Source organism: Carassius gibelio, chromosome B16 (genome assembly GCF_023724105.1).
Source record: "Carassius gibelio isolate Cgi1373 ecotype wild population from Czech Republic chromosome B16, carGib1.2-hapl.c, whole genome shotgun sequence".
Taxonomy (NCBI): domain Eukaryota; kingdom Metazoa; phylum Chordata; class Actinopteri; order Cypriniformes; family Cyprinidae; genus Carassius; species Carassius gibelio.
In genome coordinates this window covers 23,035,172-23,056,371 of record NC_068411.1, presented here as the reverse complement: position 1 = coordinate 23,056,371, position 21,200 = coordinate 23,035,172, and the positions used below count along the sequence as shown (strand labels likewise).

Sequence of the window (21,200 nt, the reverse complement as noted above, 5' to 3'; positions counted from 1 at the left end):
AGGCAACTGTGCAGCCTGACTGAAAACGTAACCAAACACTTTGTAATGTTTTATTTGAATTAAACAAATGTATTGTATTTTAATTTCAGTTTCTGGGTTTTTTAATATAAAACTATGCAGATGGCGCTCTGTGGCGCGGCAGAAATCTGAACAGCGTTCTGAGTCATAGCTGGGCTGCGCTTCTCGTCCGGTGTGCGACCCCCTTAAGTGATTTATTAATTGGTCTAAAATGGCCATTAGCTAGTCCAAGAGAGTCATTAGTAGTTTCAAGTTGGGCATCATTTGGTCTTATATTCTCACTAGTTAGTAGTACAAACTGGTAATTAGCTAATTAAAACTGGTCATTAGCTGGTCCAGGTGAGTCATTGGTTGGTCCAGGCTAGTCTGAACTGGTCATTCGCTAGTCGAAGAGAGTCTTTAGTACAGTAGGTTCAGATTGGTCATGAGTTGGTGTATTAGTTGGTATAATCTGGTCCTTAGCTGGTCCAGGCTAGTCTATGCTATTTAACTGTTGGTTTAAGATGGTCATTATTTGGTTCAAGCTGCTTATAAGCTAGGCTAAACTGGTAATTATCAAATTAGCATGTCTATGAGTGTCATTTGGTCTAAGATACTCATCAGTTGGTTTAAGATGCTCATTATTTGGTACAAGCAAGTTGGGTCTATGTCCAAGTTGGTCAAGCTGGTCGTCAATTGGTCTTTAAGAGAGTTTTTAGTAGGTACAAGTTGGTCTAAGTTGGCCATCAGTTGGTCTAAAGGCTGGGACACACCAAGCCGACTACAAAGATCTAGCAGCAATGAAAGCCGTCTGTGTTCTCACCTCATGTTGGCAGCGTCAGACTAAAAAGCTGCACTGAATCACGCCGCACAGACTACAGCCGACGGCAAACTAATACGTGTGTTCTGTGCATGCCTGAGAGGAATGAGCTGTTCATATCAGCAGCTATTAATAGTATATATTCGTCATTCAATTGGAGAAACCAAAACGAAAATATATGAGATAAACGCAGATATATGAAATGTAAACAAAGCAGAGCTTGTTTACCATTTGAATATCAGTAACGTTAATAACTAATAATTTTAAGCAGCTGATTCATGTATTAGGATGATTAGGAAAGATCAGTTAACATTTAAACAGCCTTCTGTCTTTACCCCCTTCATTCACATGCTTATTTTCATCACTTTTGCTTTAATTCTCGGCATTGTCTCGTTTGCTAAACTGAACATCCAATCAGAGCTCTCACTCTCGCCGACATCCCCGATGTCCCCGACATGTTTAATTGGGCAAACTGCCGCCGATGTGAGCCCGTCAAAAGCCGACGAGTGGAACACACCAAACAAACTAGCTCGACCGTTGCTCGCCGCCGGCCCGAAGATGGCAAATGGCGGATTGTCAGCTTGGTGTGTCCCGGACTTAAGATGCTCACTAGTTGGTACAATCTGGTCATTAGTCCAGCAGGGTCATTAGCATGTCCATGTTGGTTATCATTTTGTCTTATATTCTCACTAGTTAGTACAAACTGGTTATTAGCTATTTGAAACGAGTCACTAGCTGGTCCAGGTGAGTCATTAGTAGGTCTAAGCTAGTCTAAACTGGTCATTAGCGAGTCAATAGGGTCTTTAGTTGGACTAAGATATGTATTAGATTAAAAAAAAAAAAAAAAAGGTCATTAGCTGGTCCAAGAGAGTTATTTGTTTATTAGTTATTTAACTGGTTCAAATTAGCAAACCATTTTGGACCAGTGATAAACAATCTACCATCTGGTAGTTTAAGATGATCGAAATGGAATATGGTGGCTGGTTAACCAGCTGTAAACCAGCAGATTTTCCTGGTAAATGCTTCGTAAATGCTTGAATATCAGACTCTAAGTGAATCAATTCATCATGTTTGCCTTGAAACAGTAGAGCAGGGTCCCCGCGGGTCCTTAAAAAGTCTTGAAATGTCTTAAATACAATTTTCGATTTTTAAGGTCTGAAAATGTCTTGAATCCTGGAATTTTCCACATGAATGTCTTAAATTTCATGTGGGATCTTAAATTTCATGTCCGACTCGTCATTTTTATTTATTTTTTCAACCGCAATTTGACCAGCGCAACATTTGGGGGCAGCACTTCGTGGGTGCAACCTGCATCATTCCATAGGTGACATACGAGTAAGTGATTGATGAACGCGTTGCGTTGATGGTTCGCCACCACGGCAGTTTGCGAAATCGCAAGCATGGGCAAAGACGATAAACCTGTGGACAAGACCACGATTGTCAGGTCTCGCTATCTTGGTTCTCAGTTTTTGAGTCCCTCAAAGGCAGAAGACTTGCTGGAGCACTTTAAGGTAAGACTCTAAAAGTAACATTTAAAATGATTTGAATATGTTAAAATGCTTCATGTGTTTTTGTTATTTCCTAATGAATATTTGGGACAATATATCGATGCGTCACAATTCTTGGATTGATTTAATTTTTTTCCGAATGCGTTGCGAATTGATTCTGAGCTTAGTTTTTGCAGATGGCGCTCTAGGCTAGTTTTTAACCGAACACTCAAATGCTCACGACGAAGAGCGCTCGTGCGTTCTGCTGAGTCTGAGTATGTAATTGATATATTGCTTTAATGACGCGAGATTAATGTAAATGCCCCACTGCAAACACCCTTGTACTTCGCTTCAACCTTTTCGAACTTTATTAATTATTATTTTATAGTAGGTTCAAGTGGTGTATGTAAGGCATATAAATCACGCAGTGGCATCTGCTGTTAAAATCTAAACTAAGAATCGATTCGAGAGAGAATCGAAATGCATTCAGAAAAATTGGTATCGATCCAGAATAATTTCTCGATTCAAAATGCATCGATATATTGTCCCAGCCAATCAGTTAAAAAAAATGTTGTGGGTGGGTGACATCTAGGCATAGGACTACTGCATTATGGATGGAAGGCAGTGCTGTAAATAACTTTATTGTATAAAGCATTCAATATGCATTATGCTTCTTGCATATTTTTTATGTGAAAAGTAAAATTGAATTGAATTAAATAATGTAGCCCAGTTCATAATTAGACTCCAAATATCTGTTTTGTGCTTCTCAATTTGAGGTTAACAACTTTGACACTGAACCCTATCACATAGGCCCAATTTGTGAGCATTCACTATTATGGCTAAAATTGTTTCTCAAACATTTTTTCTTTCAAATCAAGGACCACTTAGCCAATTAAAAAAAAGAAAAACCTTGACATATTTGGCTTAATGATCATCCCTAATGCATGTAAAAATGCAGGCCATTTTAGTCTTCTGAAACCATGGCTAACTTCACCTGCTAATAATGTGCATGATTAGAAAACAAGTCATGAGAAGTGAATTGGAAATGTTCAACGGTGTCAGTCCATGTCAGTCATTTTTGGTTGATGACTTTTGCTCACAGACCTCTTTGGTAATCTGGCATACCTCCAGTGGTCACCAGACCACAGTTTGAGAATCACTACTTTAGACAAACCATCTAATCTGAGTGAACATGAATGAAAATGTTATCATTCTTGAGGTGGACTTTGTTTTGATTTTATTTTTTTATAATTTCAGGAGGGCACCAAGGAACTTAATTTAAGGAACATGCTTTCTGTGTCAATGGATGGACCCACAGTAAATTGGAAAGTCATGGATCTACTACAACTGGAACATGCAATACATTTCTGATCCTGATCTTTCCTACAATTGTCTGTCATTCATTAGGTCTATGCATAGATTATTGAATGTGCTTGCATTTATCTGTGTCTGAAATGACATAGAAAACACTAATCAGACCCTGAACAACATTTTCTTGGGGGAGAACCCCCAAACCCAGCTCAAGGCTATTAGGCAGCAACATTTAACCATAATTTAGATCAAGTATGATGAAATGGGCTTTTGTAATGTCCTGGGGCTGTCTTCCATGTCTTTTTCAAACTGCTATGAGGGGCCAGAATTTAGAAATTACCTGAAGTACCTTAAAGGCTGATAGTTTATACATAGTCAACCATGTCAGGGTTGTAAGGTCAATCAGCACTTGGTATAAAAGTTTCCTCGCCCCTTTGACCTGTCTTGAGCGTGGTTGTGATGTGTTGTGCCACACTAATGCTTCGCCACATCAATCTGTGTTGTCGGACTGAACATTTTCATGTTTTTTTTTTTTGTTTAGATAAAGTCTTAAATTTTCCTTTTAGAGGACTTAAAAAGGTCTTAAAAGTCATTAAATTTGCTGTTAAAAAATGTGAAGATACCCTGTAGAGTATGCCACAAATTAGCAATGTGACTGACAGCTGTTGTAATTTCAGCGGCAGGCCAAGTAAACTTGTCTTCGACTGCCTTCGCATAAAGTTGCTGTGACATAAAGATAGTACAGTATATCAGAGCTCTGCCAACAGCAGCATACACAGACATCCTTTTTCCTCACCACAAGGCATTACACAACCAGTGATGGAGACTATTGTCTTATTAGTCATGCCCCTTGCGTTGTTTAATTAGCATTGATCGTAGCATGAATGTAGGTTAGCGCTGTAGGGCTTAGACAAACCCACAATATAGACCATGTCAATAGCGTTGACACGTCTTACTCAACTAGTAACCTAATTTCCCTACTGTACCATTACATGTGAGACACAGTCTACCAAATCACTGCTTACGGAATGACAGCCCATTCACACCCCCCCAGCCGATCGATTTGTGTCAGTGGCCGGTCCGCCATTGGGTTACACGCTGCTATAGATGCGCAAGTGGGCAGACTCAGGGGTCTTCATCCATAAATTCAATTTCTCCTTTCTGCAAACTCTGCGCAGCTGTCAGAAAGCAATTAAGTTGAGTAGTGTTCACTTTATTGAGAACTGTCAATCTCTCCAACCTAATTATCTTTCACATGCTAGAGAAAAGATGTGGCCTTCATGTGTAAATAATAGTCCTCCCGACAGTCAACAAGATGTGAAGGTGGAGGGGAGATGACAATAGGGTGAATTTGTTGTGTTTTTGTGGGCCTGCATGGTCGATTCTGTGTCGCTTTGAATTTCGCATAGTGCACATGAAGAAAAAAATTCTTGGAGAAAAAAACAAACACAAATTCTGCTGGTTAGCATGAGCCTGTTAGCTCGTGTTGGTAGGGGGCTGTAACCATCTGGTTCAAAAAGCATCTTCAGTGATAGGCATTTAACAATTGCTGTGTATTATTATGAAATATATTATATATATATTTTTATTTATTTATTTTTATTTATTTTTTATTTTTGTATAGTTATGCGCCTTGAACAGCATTGTGACTTTTTCCCAATTACCCAAATTAAGTTTCCAAAATTTTATTTACTAGTTACAGCTAATTGAAAATTAAAATATTGAAGGTTAATTTATTACCAATATGCTAATCTTGCAAGCTAATCGGCTTGAGGCAATCAAAGACAGTTAGCTCACTGATTAGCTTGTGAGCTGGTTGAAAAACAAGCAAAATGTTTAATTTGACTTTATTTAGGCTTTCCTTATGTAACAATTTGAAATAAGAGTTCAAACTGTTATTATACCTTTAAAATCTCTTTATAAAAAGACTTTAAAAGCCTTACCGATATCACCACTGTAGGGTCTTGGAGAAATATATATTTCTTTGCGCTTTGATAATTTTAGACTTTCCTCAATTTTGTGTATGGTATACAACATTTTTTAAATGTTTGAATTAATTTGTGCATTTTCCCTCTACAGTCTCTGTCTTTTTCAGTGAAAGCTATTATTTCCTAAAAACTCTCTTCTCACCAGAAGACATAAGGATGTGAACATCTATGGACATGTTTAAATTAAAACTAAAATCTTACTTAAAGTCTACTAAAATCTTTAAACACTGACACAGTTGTGGTTTAACTGAACATATATATTTTTTTTTTGGCTCTGATAGGATGTCTGTAAGTTTTACTGTATTGTATGTGTTTGTTGTTTTGTTTTTATGTTTATTTGTTATTATGATTACCTGCCAAGGGGACCACAGAAGAAAACTAGGCATTGGCTTAATTCGGTACAATGCGTGAAATGGAAACATTTATGTTTAAATTGTATATGGTCCTTTTTCAAATAAATTTTAAATTTATAAAGTAAATAATAAATAATAAAATTGGAATGCTAACAGAAGGCTTTCCCCAGGTGTTACAATGCCTTCTTGTGTATCGATAATGATACATTAAAACTCAGTTACTCTAATAACAAATATACAGACGTTAAGTCTTTTGTCATTAAGAGCGAAAGAGTGTGTATGCAGAAAGCTGTAAACATCTTTCTTCTGTATTTGGGAACCAGTGGCTGAACGACTGCCATAATAGTTTGTGCATCTGATGAGATGATGAGCTTGCTCTTTTTCAGCGTAGTTTTCTCACAGCGGGAGTCAGCACACTAAATCACACTTTGGGCCTGGAAGATGGCAGACAGTCCTGATCAATGGTGAAACTAGAGCTGTGCCACAGTCCCAGCGGGTGCCACGTCAAGGCCGGTTTCTAAAACCAAGCCAACACGAGAGATCATTTAAAGCTTGATTCTAACATTTGTTATATTTTGAGGCCATTCGGCTGATCTCCAGTGGCAACAACACTTCGACCCCTTAGCAGTTGCCCATAATTAAATTCTGCTTATTTATGTGTGCTTAGCCGCTTTTTGTTTCTCTTTTTTTGTCTTTATCTCGGTGTCTCCTTCAGACATCCCGCTGACTGTTTAACTTTGCCTGCAGTTTTTGTTTTGCACCCTTGTATACCTCCTTTCATTCATTTTGCTGCTCCTCAAATCCAGCTGGTGTCATTTTTCAGGGATAGTCTGGGTAAGCAAAAAGACACAGGAATCTAAAAATGAAAATCCTCACATCATTCCAAATCTGTATGCAATGGCTGTCAAGCTCCAGAAGTAACAAATAAAGCTTCATGAATGTAGTCCATGACTATATTTTAAGTCTTCAATTGGCACGCAGTAGGCTTGTGTGAGATACCAATCTAAATTTAATGCATTATTCAATTCACTATAATTTATATTCGTTATTTTCTGGCCAATGTTTGGAGCTAATAATGGTGTGTCATTTACTGTTGAAATTTAGTGCATTAGTCATGTGGAAAATTATTATGATGCTTTTTATTTTTTATTATTTTTTTTTTTTTACCTTTTTGAAGCGTGACATTTCTAGGTCCCTATGTAATGTTGCTGTATGTAATGTTTATATATATATATATATATATATATATATATATATATATATATATATATATATATATATATATATATATATAAAAAGAGTATGGAGTCAAACCCATGAACTCTAAATTTGCCTTGAGGATGTTCTTTGACCTTTGCTCTCAGACTCAAAAAATCACAATCACAGGCATTTCGCATGACCTTAGTTTGACTTCCAGTGTGTCCTTTGTTGAATGTTATTTACGTACTGCAGCTGGGTTTCCTGTATTCGGGAATGAAAATGAGACCTGAAGTCAGTCCTCCAATAAGACTTATTCTAGAAACATCTGTTGAGGCTTTTTCAGCCACACTGATGGGAGCCAAACCTGCTAACAATTGCCTGATGACTCATCCCAACAAGGATGAGAACAAATGGAACAAAACAGAGGAAACAGAAACACTGATTGCAGTCATAAATACAGAATGAATAAAGACAGACATATCAGGGTTGAGGGCGGCAAAGTGACTTTGTACATTTGTGTATTCGCTAGGAAGAAATCACTAGAAAGCTTCTCAGAAGAGTTCTCCAAGGACAACATGGCTTTTAGTGATGATGTTCAAATAATATCCAGTGTTTGTATCAATATCCCATCTGGCTCATCTATGAGTGATTGCTGTAGTTGAAGATGTCCACTTCTCTTGAGAACATGAGGACTTTGCGTTCGCAGGAGGAAGTGAGTGCTAAGAGATCAGTGAAACCATACACTGATTTCCCTTAGCTGAAATCAGTAAATTGATTATTGTCATGAAATTCATGTAACAAGGCCACCCAGGCTAAATCTCTATTTGGAAGGAGCTAATAGCCTGTTTGTTCAACTCTTGTTTTGCCTCATAATTAAGGGTTTCATACAAAATAATGTTTGTTTCCTCGTAACTGTAATAAATGGATTTAGCTGGTAATAGATTTCTGATAAACAAGCCCACGGGTTGATTATTTTGACAATGTATTGTCAACATTTGTGGCCGCTTATTGCCTAAATTGAATTTCGCTCTTTTATTAAAGTAAACGCTATTGCCGGCAGTTCAGGATTGAATTGAGAGTCCCAATTAAATTCCAGTTCATTTCATGGATTTACCTTAAGTTATCAGTCATGATGCATAATTAAATTTAGGTTATAAGAAAAAAAATGAGTGTGTGTATAATATATTGAATTTTTCAATATCAATTTAATGTCCACAAGCTGTACTAATAATCAGTGTTTCAGTGATTGCTACTATTAATACTATTTATTTTTCTTCTTAATAACAATAATAGTAATAATGACCAACATAAATTATTATTATATATTTAAAGTGTGATATAAATTTAGCTAAAAAACTTTGACTATTTATGGTGCTGTTATAAGCAAAACAAAAATATATTTTGAATGGTCGGTTAATTGTTTTGATAGCATTGAACTATGTCAGCCGAGAATGTCTACTTATCAGGGAATAAATAAGCATAATTAGTCAAAATAATGATGTCTGTCAGACTAATGAAGCTACTCTGTTGTGCATTTGAAATCAGTGTTGGGATTTTAGGAGCTCCGAAACACAGTAACAATGGACAGAGTATTTCTGTACATGTAAAATGAGACTGCTGCCTGTCTGTCATGTTATGATGGGCCACAACGTTTATGTGACACGAGATACCATATTTCCTCCTGTCTGCTGTGTCTGAACATCAATAGAGAGAAGGGGGATGGAGCGAAGGAAAATTGAATGGAGAGAGATGGGGAGAGATCGGAGAATGGAAACAGGGAGGAATCACCTTGAGTTTGAAATATTCGAGTTGAAATCTCGCCCGTCTGCCATGCTCGCTCATATATTTCTGCTGTTATTGGTGAAGGTGTAATAGATAGTGGGAACTTGTTATCAAATATTAAAGATGTTATCTGGCCTGCCAGGACTGCCAAAAAGAATCTAGCCTCAGCCCGTCCGTACCTTTCCCTCTCTATATTGTTCTCTCTCTCGCTCACTTCTGTCTCTCACGGGCTTCCAATTAAATTCACATCACATCAACAAATCTGCGTCTGTGTATTTCTCTCTCCGCCACGTTGCACACCAAAGCTGAACCTACGAAAGAGTAATTGAACCTGACACATTCTTAAGAAAAGGCACAAGAGTGTAAATAATAAAAATTGATGGCGGGTAGAAGAAAGAAATGTAAGACATAAGAAGACATTAGGTCAGAGCCATTAATAATAATAACGTAGATGATTAAAATGCATTTCCACCAGGATGAATTCGTTGCTTGAGTAGTCAGGATAGAATGCATTTCATTTCGTGCTTTTGAGTCTTTTTTTTTTTTTTTGATCTTGTCTTGTTTTTGTCTGTTGACTGAAAACATGCAGAACCATGGACTGTGTAATACCTGGAAATAGTTATGTGTTAGTATTTTTGTCTTTCCTCATGATGACTTGGCTCTAGAGCCAAACACAGATGTTTTTGAATGGCCTTGAGAGAGAAATATTATTTTGTAGTTACAACGTCTACCAGCAGAAGATAATTGGACCAAACTAATCAAGCAAACCTCAACCCGTTGGTCAGGATTGAATAATTCTGAGGAGAGCGTGTCCTTGTTAGAGAGCCTGGTTTGTTTGTGTCTGTCCTCCTTGATTGCAGTCCTTCACATCTTCCTTCTCTCTCTCTCTCTCTCTCTCTCTCTCTCTCTGTCCAAGCTTCTCTCATTTCTCTTCTCGTCAACCAGGCATATTTTACTTTGTGTATTTTTACCTTTTTTAAACTGGTGCATCTAGCTGATTTGGCTTAGCTCAAAATATGTTTTTCTGCTTTTTATAAGCTTAGAATATAGATAATAGAATTAATGTAAGCAATCTAATATAGCTACTGCAGTTTCAAGTCAGGTTTGATCGTTTCTGAAGTTAGATCGTAATAAGAATTGGAATTGGTACTTGGTTCATAATAGTGTTAAGAATTGTTGTTCATTTTTTAGGAATTACATTTTTGGACACTAAACATAAAAAAAGTGAAATCTATCGATCTCTAGTGATAAGTTTATTACTGCACATTGATGTATTTATGCATCTTTCTGCCTTGTTAATGGAAACTAGGGCTGTGATTTCTTAAATATATACATATGTGCATGTTTTTATAGTACACACTCGATATGCAATCACAAACGTTTATTTTGGATGTGAATAATCGCAATTATTTGATTTGACATGCCCATTGGAAAAAGATACACACGCATAACTCTGCTGTTTTCAACCAATAATCCATTGCTGTGACCATTCTTGTTTATAGAAGAAATATAATGACGGTTGTGCTCTTTGCAGAGAAACATAAGATTCACCTCAGCCTTGCATTTCCATACCCAGAAAGCCTCCTCACTCTTTTTTATGTCCATCATAAATCAGAGAAATTTGTTCCAAGTTTATATTCTCCAGGGGGGAACTAGCCACTGATTAGAATAAATGTGATACGGCTAGAGGAGTTTAATAGTGTAAGAGCGCCTCTGTAGAAATGTGGGATTTTGTCTTTTGTTTCGGAGAGCTGATGGCATGTGAGCAGCGACACACCAGTGCAATGGTGGGGGAAAGTCGAAAACACATTTCTGAGTAATCTCCCCTTGCATCATCTTGCAGGTCTGGTGTCAGTTTATTGTGGTTATATGGCAGTCCTTTCCAACAGGAGATTAAAGTTGGGTTACCGAGCTTGAGCCAGCACTGGCTGTATATCCTGCTGTCTGGAGTCGCTTTCCTTGTCTTTCCCCGCAAAGCATGTTGTGTTTTTTCGATCCTAATCAGAGGCCTCACATCCATCTTCACGTATGTCGGCGCCGATGGAGGTCAAGGCAGGGTTAGAAGGATGAAGTCATGCTGTCGCTTGATGAAATAAGAGGCTTCTGACAATCTGGAATGTTCTTCTGACCAGGTGACGGTGAAATTGAATGTGGAAGGAACACTGGTAACATGACAGCTCTCAGAGATATTGCCGTCAACTATGAGCGACGACTGCGACACATACAAATCCCTTTACAGTGATTACAACATTCCCTGGTAATTTCTGGGCAAAGGATAAATCGGGTTTCTTTAACCTTAGGTTCATTTACACTAATTATGTTCAGTCTATTTTTTATAAATAAAAAAAAAGAATACTTTTATTCAACAAATATGCATTATATTGATCAATACTGACATTAAAGACATTTATAATGGTAAAAATTAAATATATTTCAAGATTTCAAGCAGTTCCTTTGAATTTTCCATTCATTAAAGAATCTTGAATATATCACAGTACAGCTGGTTTTAACATTGACAATACTAAAAACCGGAGTAATGGCTTCTGAAAATTCAGTTTAGTCATCGAAAGGAATAAATTCATTTTAAAATCTATTAAAATAAAAAATGGTTATTTTAAACTGTAAAAATATTTCTAAATATTTCTGTTTTTGTTGTATTTTTTACTTTTTTCAGAAACGTTCCAAAGGCTGATTTTTATTAAAACATCTTTTTCCTTCATTTGTTAAATGAATATCACATTTAAATGTATTTGAAACCTTTTTTTTTTTATTTCTTCATCATTTACTTTTGCTTATTTTCATTTTCCTTTTTTGCATTGATTTTATTGTTTTACCCTAGGGCATGCCTTTCAGCCTTGAAATATGAAAATGCATCTAAATAAATAAATAAATAAATACATTAATTCAAAATTTAATTATATGTATTGTGAGAATACGAAACTTTCTTTCTAAGTTAGTGTACTTGTTTACCAAAGGGACAGTTCACTTGTCAGTTGTCAGTGAAGAGCTTAAAATGAAATAACAGACATGTGATGTGTAAAGAAAGAAATGTCAAGCCAAATATCATAGCAGAATACCATTAAAACCAGAATACCATTATTTTGCATTGTTTCCAATTAAGTGTTATTTTGTCACAATTGACAAAATGTGTGAAAGTAGTTTTTCATTGTGTTTAGAAAACAAACTGAAATTTGCCTCATCAAGACAAAAGAGTCAGGCAATTTATTCCTGAACTTTAAAAATGTCTGTTTCCATCATGTACTGTTCATCATTTGAGATGACTTTAATGGGAAAAAATGAAAGCAGTGATATATGTCAACTGTTAAAAAAGTTGAATAGATAATGTGAACAGTTGAAAACTTTCAAGAGCGATTCTTAAGTTGAAGAACCGCCCTTTTATGATTGAAAACACATTATTTGGTCATACCTGTGATTTGCTTGGTTACTAGACAGTAAACAAAAAGAGTTTCTTTTTTCTAAAGCAATAACTTAAAGCGTGGGCAGCCAAGCAGACCACTGTTGTGAAGAGCAAACATGGCCTCCACGCTTTCAATGTGTAATAACATCTCATCACTGTCGCTGGCACAATATTGATTTGATTTCATTACACTGGAGCGACCGTCCTTTGCTCATAGCCTTTGGCGGGTGTGGAGACTCTCTCCAGGTCCCCAGGGACTCTTACCCTTACGCTCACATTATGAGCTGGTGTGTATGCGCATGTGTCTGTGTGTGTGTGTGTGTATGAGTGTGTGCAGCATGCCGAATGAGAGCCATGTGTCACAGTGCAAGAAGGCCTCCTTATGAAGCCGTTATTTCCTGTAGGCCTCAGGGGCCCTTAGTGAAGTTAGCATCTATTTTCTCTCTCTTTCTCATTCTCTTTACTTGCTTTGACATCCTTTTTCTCATTTTCTGTTCTCTTAATGACTGTCAAAACTTTTTGCAAAAGGAAAACTCAAGAAAAAGATGCAAAATGCCAAAACGATGAATGATTTTTTGCTTGCTTTCAACGTGGTTGACAGTAGTGTCCCCACTTGCTTTGTTTTCTCTCATTATTTCTTTAATTCCTCATTTCATGTAAGCTTAATGAAGCACAATAAAAATGTCAGACAATAGTTAAAATCTAGAACAGACAGCCCATTGAAACATTTTTTTGTGAATTTGATTGATACTATTATTACGGTGTTTAATAAATACCACTTGGTACCACATCCAAACTGCCTTAAAACAAGATGCAAAGTGGTTTTGGATAATAAGGTTTGATTTTATTGGACTAATTGAACAAGGCTTGACTTTATAAGTTATATCTTGAATTAAGTGTGTTTTGCCCATTAGCAAGACCAGTATATTAATTAAGAAGATGGTTTTCTGCTTCAATGCATCATTGTAATTTCACTACTTCATGCAAATGTTAAAACCCCTCTGATTTTAAAGGCCAAATAAATACATTTCTGCAGGTCATATTCTCCTGTCTTTGTATTTTCAGATATTGCTGGAGGCGACTGTGGACCGCAAAGGCTACATTGCAGTTGATGACATACTCCTGTTGAACTACCCCTGTTGTGAGTAACACACCTGTCATTATAGCGTGGGAGTCTGTTTAAACAGCATGAACATGTGAAGGACTGTGTAGATGCTTGAATCACATTACCTTTTCATGGATGTAATATTGTTGTCTGTCTATGATATTTGGAGCCAATAAGCTGAAGTAAAAAAAGAGAAAGGAATATGTTAAGCATTAACCGTTATTGCAAGTCTTAAGGTAAAAATAGCATTGCTAGCTTTATTACTCCTAGAAGTGAAGGCATTCATAAATTACAGCAAGACAAAATAGACAAAACTTTGTGTTTATGAAAGAGGCCAATATTTGGCCATTATTGCCATTGGTCCTGTCAGTAACTTGCTTGTATCAATGATTAAGACAAGTGTAAAAATTTGTATATACTGAGATTTATATCAAGAGGACCCGTGTTTACATTCAAATACTGATACCAAATGTTTTTACTAGGAATTTTCTTATTTATTTTGAAAATTAATGTTCAAAATAAACTTCACATTTGAGGATCTGAACATTTACAGTACACAGAAAGAGCTGATATTGACATAGACAGAAGATGTATTACTATACAACATACTATAGTAAAGGCTCATAAATGTGACATTCATTATAATGTTTTTGTGTGAAGATTGTTTTAAGTCCACTTAAATTATAGGTTTTAATCTTTAATATTTAATGTTCTGTAACAGTTTAGGCTTAAAATGTATTGCACATATTTTACTCTAAAACTGAAGTGGAATATTTACTCAATTCATCTACAGAATCAACAGAAATACATCAGTTTAGGAACTGCTATCTGTGATATCCATTCACAATTCATTCTAAATAAGTATTTAAAATATACCACCTTAATGCTGCTTTTACAATAATTTCGAGAGTCATTGTAAAAAATATATTTATTAAACGTTTTTTTAAATCAATTGACAGCACTAATATATAATAAATTATATTAATTGTTCAGTAAATGTATATTACCAGAATGCAGTCTTGATTTTGGCATAAACCTGTGTCAAAATCCAGATAGTTCAAGTTTTTCAAACTTCTTCCAGCAGTGACACATCGAGATTTAAATTTCTCTCATATTGAGTACAACTTTCTGAAGTACATTTTTCTATACAGGTCCAGTTCGATAAAGATTCTCTTGATGGATCTGTAAGCACACATAATTTGGATATCAAAGACACTTTTGTACCCAAATTCACCTTTCATCCTTGTTTCAGTCTCTACACTGGCATTTGCCTTTTAGCTCAGCAGGGTACAGCTACATTGTTACTTTGATGATGAAAAGATCTCGTTTCCATCTTGTGTGAAAAGTTTCAGAAACAAGTTTTTATTTATTTATTTATTTTTATATGCAGCCTAGTCACATGAATGATTCATCAGTGCAAAGTTCAAAAAAAGTTTGTAGTTTGGATAATGTTAACCAATAGCCAAAAAAATGAGTCAACTAAATTAGACATGTAACAGATTAGTAAGATCTTTTTAAGCAAGCCTTCATTTTCACTCCATTTGAGTTTTATGAGCTAGTTCAGTTATTTTTATGCTTGTGCTACATTCAACATTTACTATACAATACATGCATCAGTATGCTGCATATGTACTGCATTAGTTAGCAGGAACGTGAACCCTGCTGGCTGCCGGACATGGTAGAAAACACACAGATCAGTGTAGGGAGGAGTTGCTGTGAGGGAGTGTGTGATGTATTCGGCCCTCCAGTGCTGTGGAGACACTGAGTGTATGGAGCTGTGTGGTCTTTCACTGCCGAGGGGGAGAGTAGAAATCCTTTAAACATCCCTAATCCAGCAATGCTAGATATTTTATTTTATATGCTGACTGTAGACTGGAAGTTCATGTTATATTGGTTAGTAGTGAAGACTGGTGTTTATTCAAATATGTTTTTATAGATGATTTACAGAAATGGTAGAATTTGATATCATGCTATTTGAGTTTTGTTTTAAATTATGGTGATTTGTGTCAGATAGATTGAGTTTAAAAAAGGTTTGAATGTGCTGTTAAGTTTCAGCATTTTAGGTTTATATAATTATAGTAAGATTTTTTTTTATTTTTATTAATGCTTTTATTCATCAGCGTGGCATTAATCTGATTAAAAAAAATACAGTAAGGTCATTTATGTTATAAAAGATGTTTGTTTCAAATCCTGGTTTCAGATCAGAGTTTACATCTGAACTATAAACTTTTATCCCAGTACTTCTGTGATTTTGAATATTTGTAACAGAAATAATGATACTGTTTGGATGAAAAGACTGTGAAGCCGTTTCATTTATGACAGACAGCTACTCTCTTTAGGTCAATGGCAGTGCGAATGTAAAATGTAAAATGTTCAAATTAGGGCTGCACGATGTGTCGTTTAAGCATCAATATCGCGATGTACGAATCCACGATAGTCACATCGCAGGATGTGCGATGTAGGCTGTCGTAGTTGATCCGTTATTCATTAACTGTATGGGCCAGCTGCTCCCCGGCCCTTGACGAATGTGATTTGCGGATTAATTGCACAGCTTAACTATCATAGAGTGAAAGTTTTGACAGGGCAGTGAGAGAGAGAGAGAGCGCGATAGAGCGTGCGCGCACGAGAGAGAGAGACAGAGAGACAGAGGGAGAGAGAGAGCGAGCGAGCCGTCTGCAAACAACACGAGCGCTGTCTTGCTCTCTCTCCCTCGCGCATATTAATCAATTGACACGATGGTGTCGATGTTTAAATAATTTCAAAGGAGAATGTAATTGTGCTCACCCTATTTTTGTTTGTATGAAAAGGCGCAATATATATAGCAGAAAAATAAAATATCGCAATGTCATTTTTTCCCAATATCGTGCAGCCCTAGTTCAAATCAAACTGCTGTGATCCTCATATTGTGCACGGACAAACCAACGAGTGATCACAACATCGATTGCACACGTCAAAGGTTGAGGAATGAAACAGATGAATCACTGTAATTTAGGAATAGAATCACATTGGTGTTTGAATCATGTTCGTGAACTTTAACGATCTATTAAATTAAAGTGCTTTGTCATGTTGGGGGTGATAGCTCTTTTGCAACATGTCTCGCTATCACAGGTATTATACTTAGCTTTTTTGGCAGCTGATCACAAATTGGAGCACTTAGTTTATCGATTAAGGTCCTGGCAGATCGCTAGGTCTGGTCCTCACAGATAAAAAAAAAAAAAAAAAAAAAACTGATTATGAATTGATAGATGGAATCAAAATTTAATTTTGACAATTTGACAACAAGTTTCTGATTCCTGACTTAAGAATCAATTTTTGATTCTCAACCCTGAAAATAAACCTGCTGAATTAGAGGGTGAGATGGTTAGAATTTGGAAAAAGAAACCATAAATATGATTTAAGTCGTGGAAATTTGTGACAAACCAGCCAAACAGAACACAAAGGCTTTAAATGTATCGAAGTATGGTCATGATGTAACATTTGCCTGCTAACCCACTAGGCCTATTTCTCTTATAAACAAAGCATTATACCTGACTTGTGTCATAATACTCACATAAAAAATGTTTCATGTGAGCAGCAGTGTGTTTTGACACCGCACCGCAGGCTGAAGCGGTTCACTGACCACGTGGCATAGCCCCACTCACCGCAGTAAGGTTTGGGATCATTTTATTCTAAATGCCAATAATGTCAATTGCAAACATTGTACTTGTGTTTTAAAATACAACAATAAGCACCATGAAACCATGTAAAGAGGTGCATTCAGCGTTCTCCATGACAGGATATGAAATGTTGTGAATGAAATATACATGCATGCATTACTGTGAACTAGTATTTTCATCAACAAAAAATTGTTTTAAGTCAGTTATTTCTATCTCCCCAGTGCGTGGCCTGCATGCCAGTCCACTACGCCACTGGGCAGACAAATCATTTGGACTGCCTTGTTGAGCGCAGTGGCATTGAGAACATTATAACCTAACTCTATATATATATATACAGTATTGTTCAAAATAATAGCAGTACAATGTGACTAACCAGAATAATCAAGGTTTTTCATATATTTTGTTTATTGCTACGTGGCAAACAAGTTACCAGTAGGTTCAGTAGATTCTCAGAAAACAAATGAGACCCAGCATTCATGATATGCACGCTCTTAAGGCTGTGCAATTGGGCAATTAGTTGAATTAGTTGAAAGGGGTGTGTTCAAAAAAATAGCAGTGTGGCATTCAATCACTGAGGTCATCGATTTTGTGAAGAAACAGGTGTGAATCAAGTGGCCCCTATTTAAGGATGAAGCCAACACTTGTTGAACATGCATTTGAAAGCTGAGGAAAATGGGTCGTTCAAGACATTGTTCAGAAGAACAGCGTACTTTGATTAAAAAGTTGATTAGAGAGGGGAAAACCTATAAAGAGGTGCAAAAAATGATAGGCTGTTCAGCTAAAATGATCTCCAATGCCTTAAAATGGAGAGCAAAACCAGAGAGACGTGGAAGAAAACGGAAGACAACCATCAAAATGGATAGAAGAATAACCAGAATGGCAAAGGCTCAGCCAATGATCACCTCCAGGATGATCAAAGACAGTCTGGAGTTACCTGTAAGTACTGTGACAGTTAGAAGATGTCTGTGTGAAGCTAATCTATTTTCAAGAATCCCCCGCAAAGTCCCTCTGTTAAAAAAAAAGGCATGTGCAGAAGAGGTTACAATTTGCCAAAGAACACATCAACTGGCCTAAAGAGAAATGGAGGAACATTTTGTGGACTGATGAGAGTAAAATTGTTCTTTTTGGGTCCAAGGGCCACAGGCAGTTTGTGAGACGACCCCCAAACTCTGAATTCAAGCCACAGTACACAGTGAAGACAGTGAAGCATGGAGGTGCAAGCATCATGATATGGGCATGTTTCTCCTACTATGGTGTTGGGCCTATTTATCGCATACCAGGGATCATGGATCAGTTTGCATATGTTAAAATACTTGAAGAGGTCATGTTGCCCTATGCTGAAGAGGACATGCCCTTGAAATGGTTGTTTCAACAAGACAATGACCCAAAACACACTAGTAAATGGGCAAAGTCTTGGTTCCAAACCAACAAAATTAATGTTATGGAGTGGCCAGCCCAATCTCCAGACCTTAATCCAATTGAGAACTTGTGGGGTGATATCAAAAATGCTGTTTCTGAAGCAAAACCAAGAAATGTGAATGAATTGTGGAATGTTGTTAAAGAATCATGGAGTGGAATAACAGCTGAGAGGTGCCACAAGTTGGTTGACTCCATGCCACACAGATGTCAAGCAGTTTTAAAAAACTGTGGTCATACAACTAAATATTAGTTTAGTGATTCACAGGATTGCTAAATCCCAGAAAAAAAAAATGTTTGTACAAAATAGTTTTGAGTTTGTACAGTCAAAGGTAGACACTGCTATTTTTTTGAACACACCCCTTTCAACTAATTGCCCAATTGCACAGCCTTAAGAGCGTGCATATCATGAATGCTGGGTCTTGTTTGTTTTCTGACAATCTACTGAACCTACTGGTAACTTGTTTGCCACGTAGCAATAAAAAATATACTAAAAACCTTGATTATTCTGGTTATTCACATTGTACTGCTATTATTTTGAACAATACTGTATATATATATATATATATATATATATATATATATATATATGTATATGTATATGTATATATATATATATATATATACATACATACATAATTTTTTTTTTTTTTCTTGCATTAATATTTTACAATTAATGTTTTGTGTATTTGATTAAATAAATGCAGCTTTGGTCAACACTTGCATTTCTGCTAAAAGTAACACTGGAAAGCAGCTATTAAATATGTCTTTGTACATTTTCTACTGATCTTGGCATCATTTTATCAAATGATGATAAATGTTAGACAAGAGTACTGTTAGTGGTCTTTTAAAGTGCTTAGCATTTTTAAGAGCTGATTCAGGTGTTTAGATTTCAGTAGCATAAGGATGTTAAGCAGTCCCAGTAAATCTCCCAAACCAAACCTCTAAATTCATAAATTGTGAATTTGTCATGCATATTTTGAGTTTTGAGTTAGACTATGTTTGTGTCTAATTTGTTTCTTTAGTGATTTAGTTGCTCAAACAATGCAGACTGTGCATGTAAATAAATGACAAACACAGCGGATGCAATTCATTCTTAGTGAATTTCCCCTTATCTGAATGGCTTTTATTAAAACAAGCTGCCTCATTCGATAACAGCATGTCTGTATATTTATTTGAGAGCTGCAAGCCATTTTTAAGGCTTATTCAAAAGGCTCCGACAGCACAATTATCAGCTGTAATTGTTATTGATGTTCTGAAATGCATTTTAGCGACCAGCCAATAGGGTTAGGTGACATGCAACAGAGATGTGGTCTTCGCTCTAAGTTAACATTCCTTTTCATAACCTCTAAGGGACATCTTAATGCTTTTAAGGCTTCATTAAACTGTAGTGATATTTATACATATTTAAACAGAGAAAACTGACAAAGTACTATTAGATGGTAATAAAGTGCAATTCCAAACAAGCAAATCAACAGATGCTGTGGTCATGAAAGCTCATCTCTGCTGAGTCTCCTAACACCCTCTTCCTTCGCCCCCCTCCCCACTTCCTGCAGGCGGCAGATGGCATCATCTAAGCCCCACTGTGCACATTAAATAATTAAAACTCTCATCAGGACCTGGACACACATTGTCGAGAGTGGCATTGCGCCAGACTGCGGAAATCACCATTTGGCAAGACAAGTATAAAAAGAAAGAAGGCTAAAAGAGTGAGAAAGAGAGAAGATTTCTCTGTGACTTAAAAGAGGGTGTGGTTTCTTTACATTTTATTTTCCACAGTTATGTAAAAAAAAAAAAAAAAAGTTTTCTGGTAACTGCAGTATGCAGCATTTAAAAACTTTAGGATACAAACATAATATTTTAAACCTGTTTTGCTACAGACAGAGTTTCAGACCCTTTTCAGGTTTTTTTTGTTTGTTTTTGTCTTTTGATTCATGTTGGTTCATAAAAACATGAACTGAGCATCACACAGTGGCATTTCCACTGAACATGTGTCCACCTGTAGACTACAAACAGCGTAGCCTGGTTTTACAAGAAGATAAATAATACAAGCTCAGGGTGGATGTACAGTACAGCATTCTCTGTTATATCAAACCTCTTAACCTGTTTAACTGCTTGACAGATTTCAGATGTGTGCAGTGTGGGTAGGCGGTTTACAGTGATTTTATATACCGTACATCCTGCACAAGCAGGAAGCTGTTGCCAGAGACTAGGAAGGCCCTGTGGTTACAGAAGGCAAAATAATTTAGAACCCCAGCACAGGCCTCCAAATCTAAGCAAGACAGCCTTGTTATGAAACCTACTGAAAGATTATTATTTTTCTTTTATCCAACCATTACTGAATCATATGGAAATTAGCCAAAATTGGAGATTATGGAATGATGCATACAAAAGATTTAAAGGAAACTAAAGTATATCATTAAAGGAGTAGGCTAGTTTTTACCCAAAAATGAAACTTTGAAACTTTGCCATTTAAAACATCACAGAAATCCATATGACTCCAGTCAATCAATTAATGTTGTGTTATAAACATATTTGTAATAAACAAGTCCATGAAGACATTTTAAAAAACAGTTCTAAACAAATATGTTTGTGGATTTAGATGTGAGAAGACAAAGGAAAATGGACATTTCCACCGGAGAAAGTGTTATTATGGATTATGAATTG

At 36.3% G+C, this 21,200-nt stretch overlaps 1 protein-coding gene across 14 annotated transcripts in view; it reads left to right on the top strand.

The window, feature by feature from the left end:
- The window catches only part of LOC127974396 (receptor-type tyrosine-protein phosphatase U), a 205,884-nt gene that overhangs the window by 105,900 nt on the left and 78,784 nt on the right, over positions 1–21,200 (top strand). For all 14 annotated transcript variants that reach the window (XM_052577622.1, XM_052577616.1, XM_052577615.1 and 11 more), the window contains exon 4: positions 13,422–13,497. In XM_052577622.1, coding sequence (XP_052433582.1) covers positions 13,422–13,497 — 76 coding nt within the window. The remainder of the gene's footprint in view (positions 1–13,421; positions 13,498–21,200) is intronic.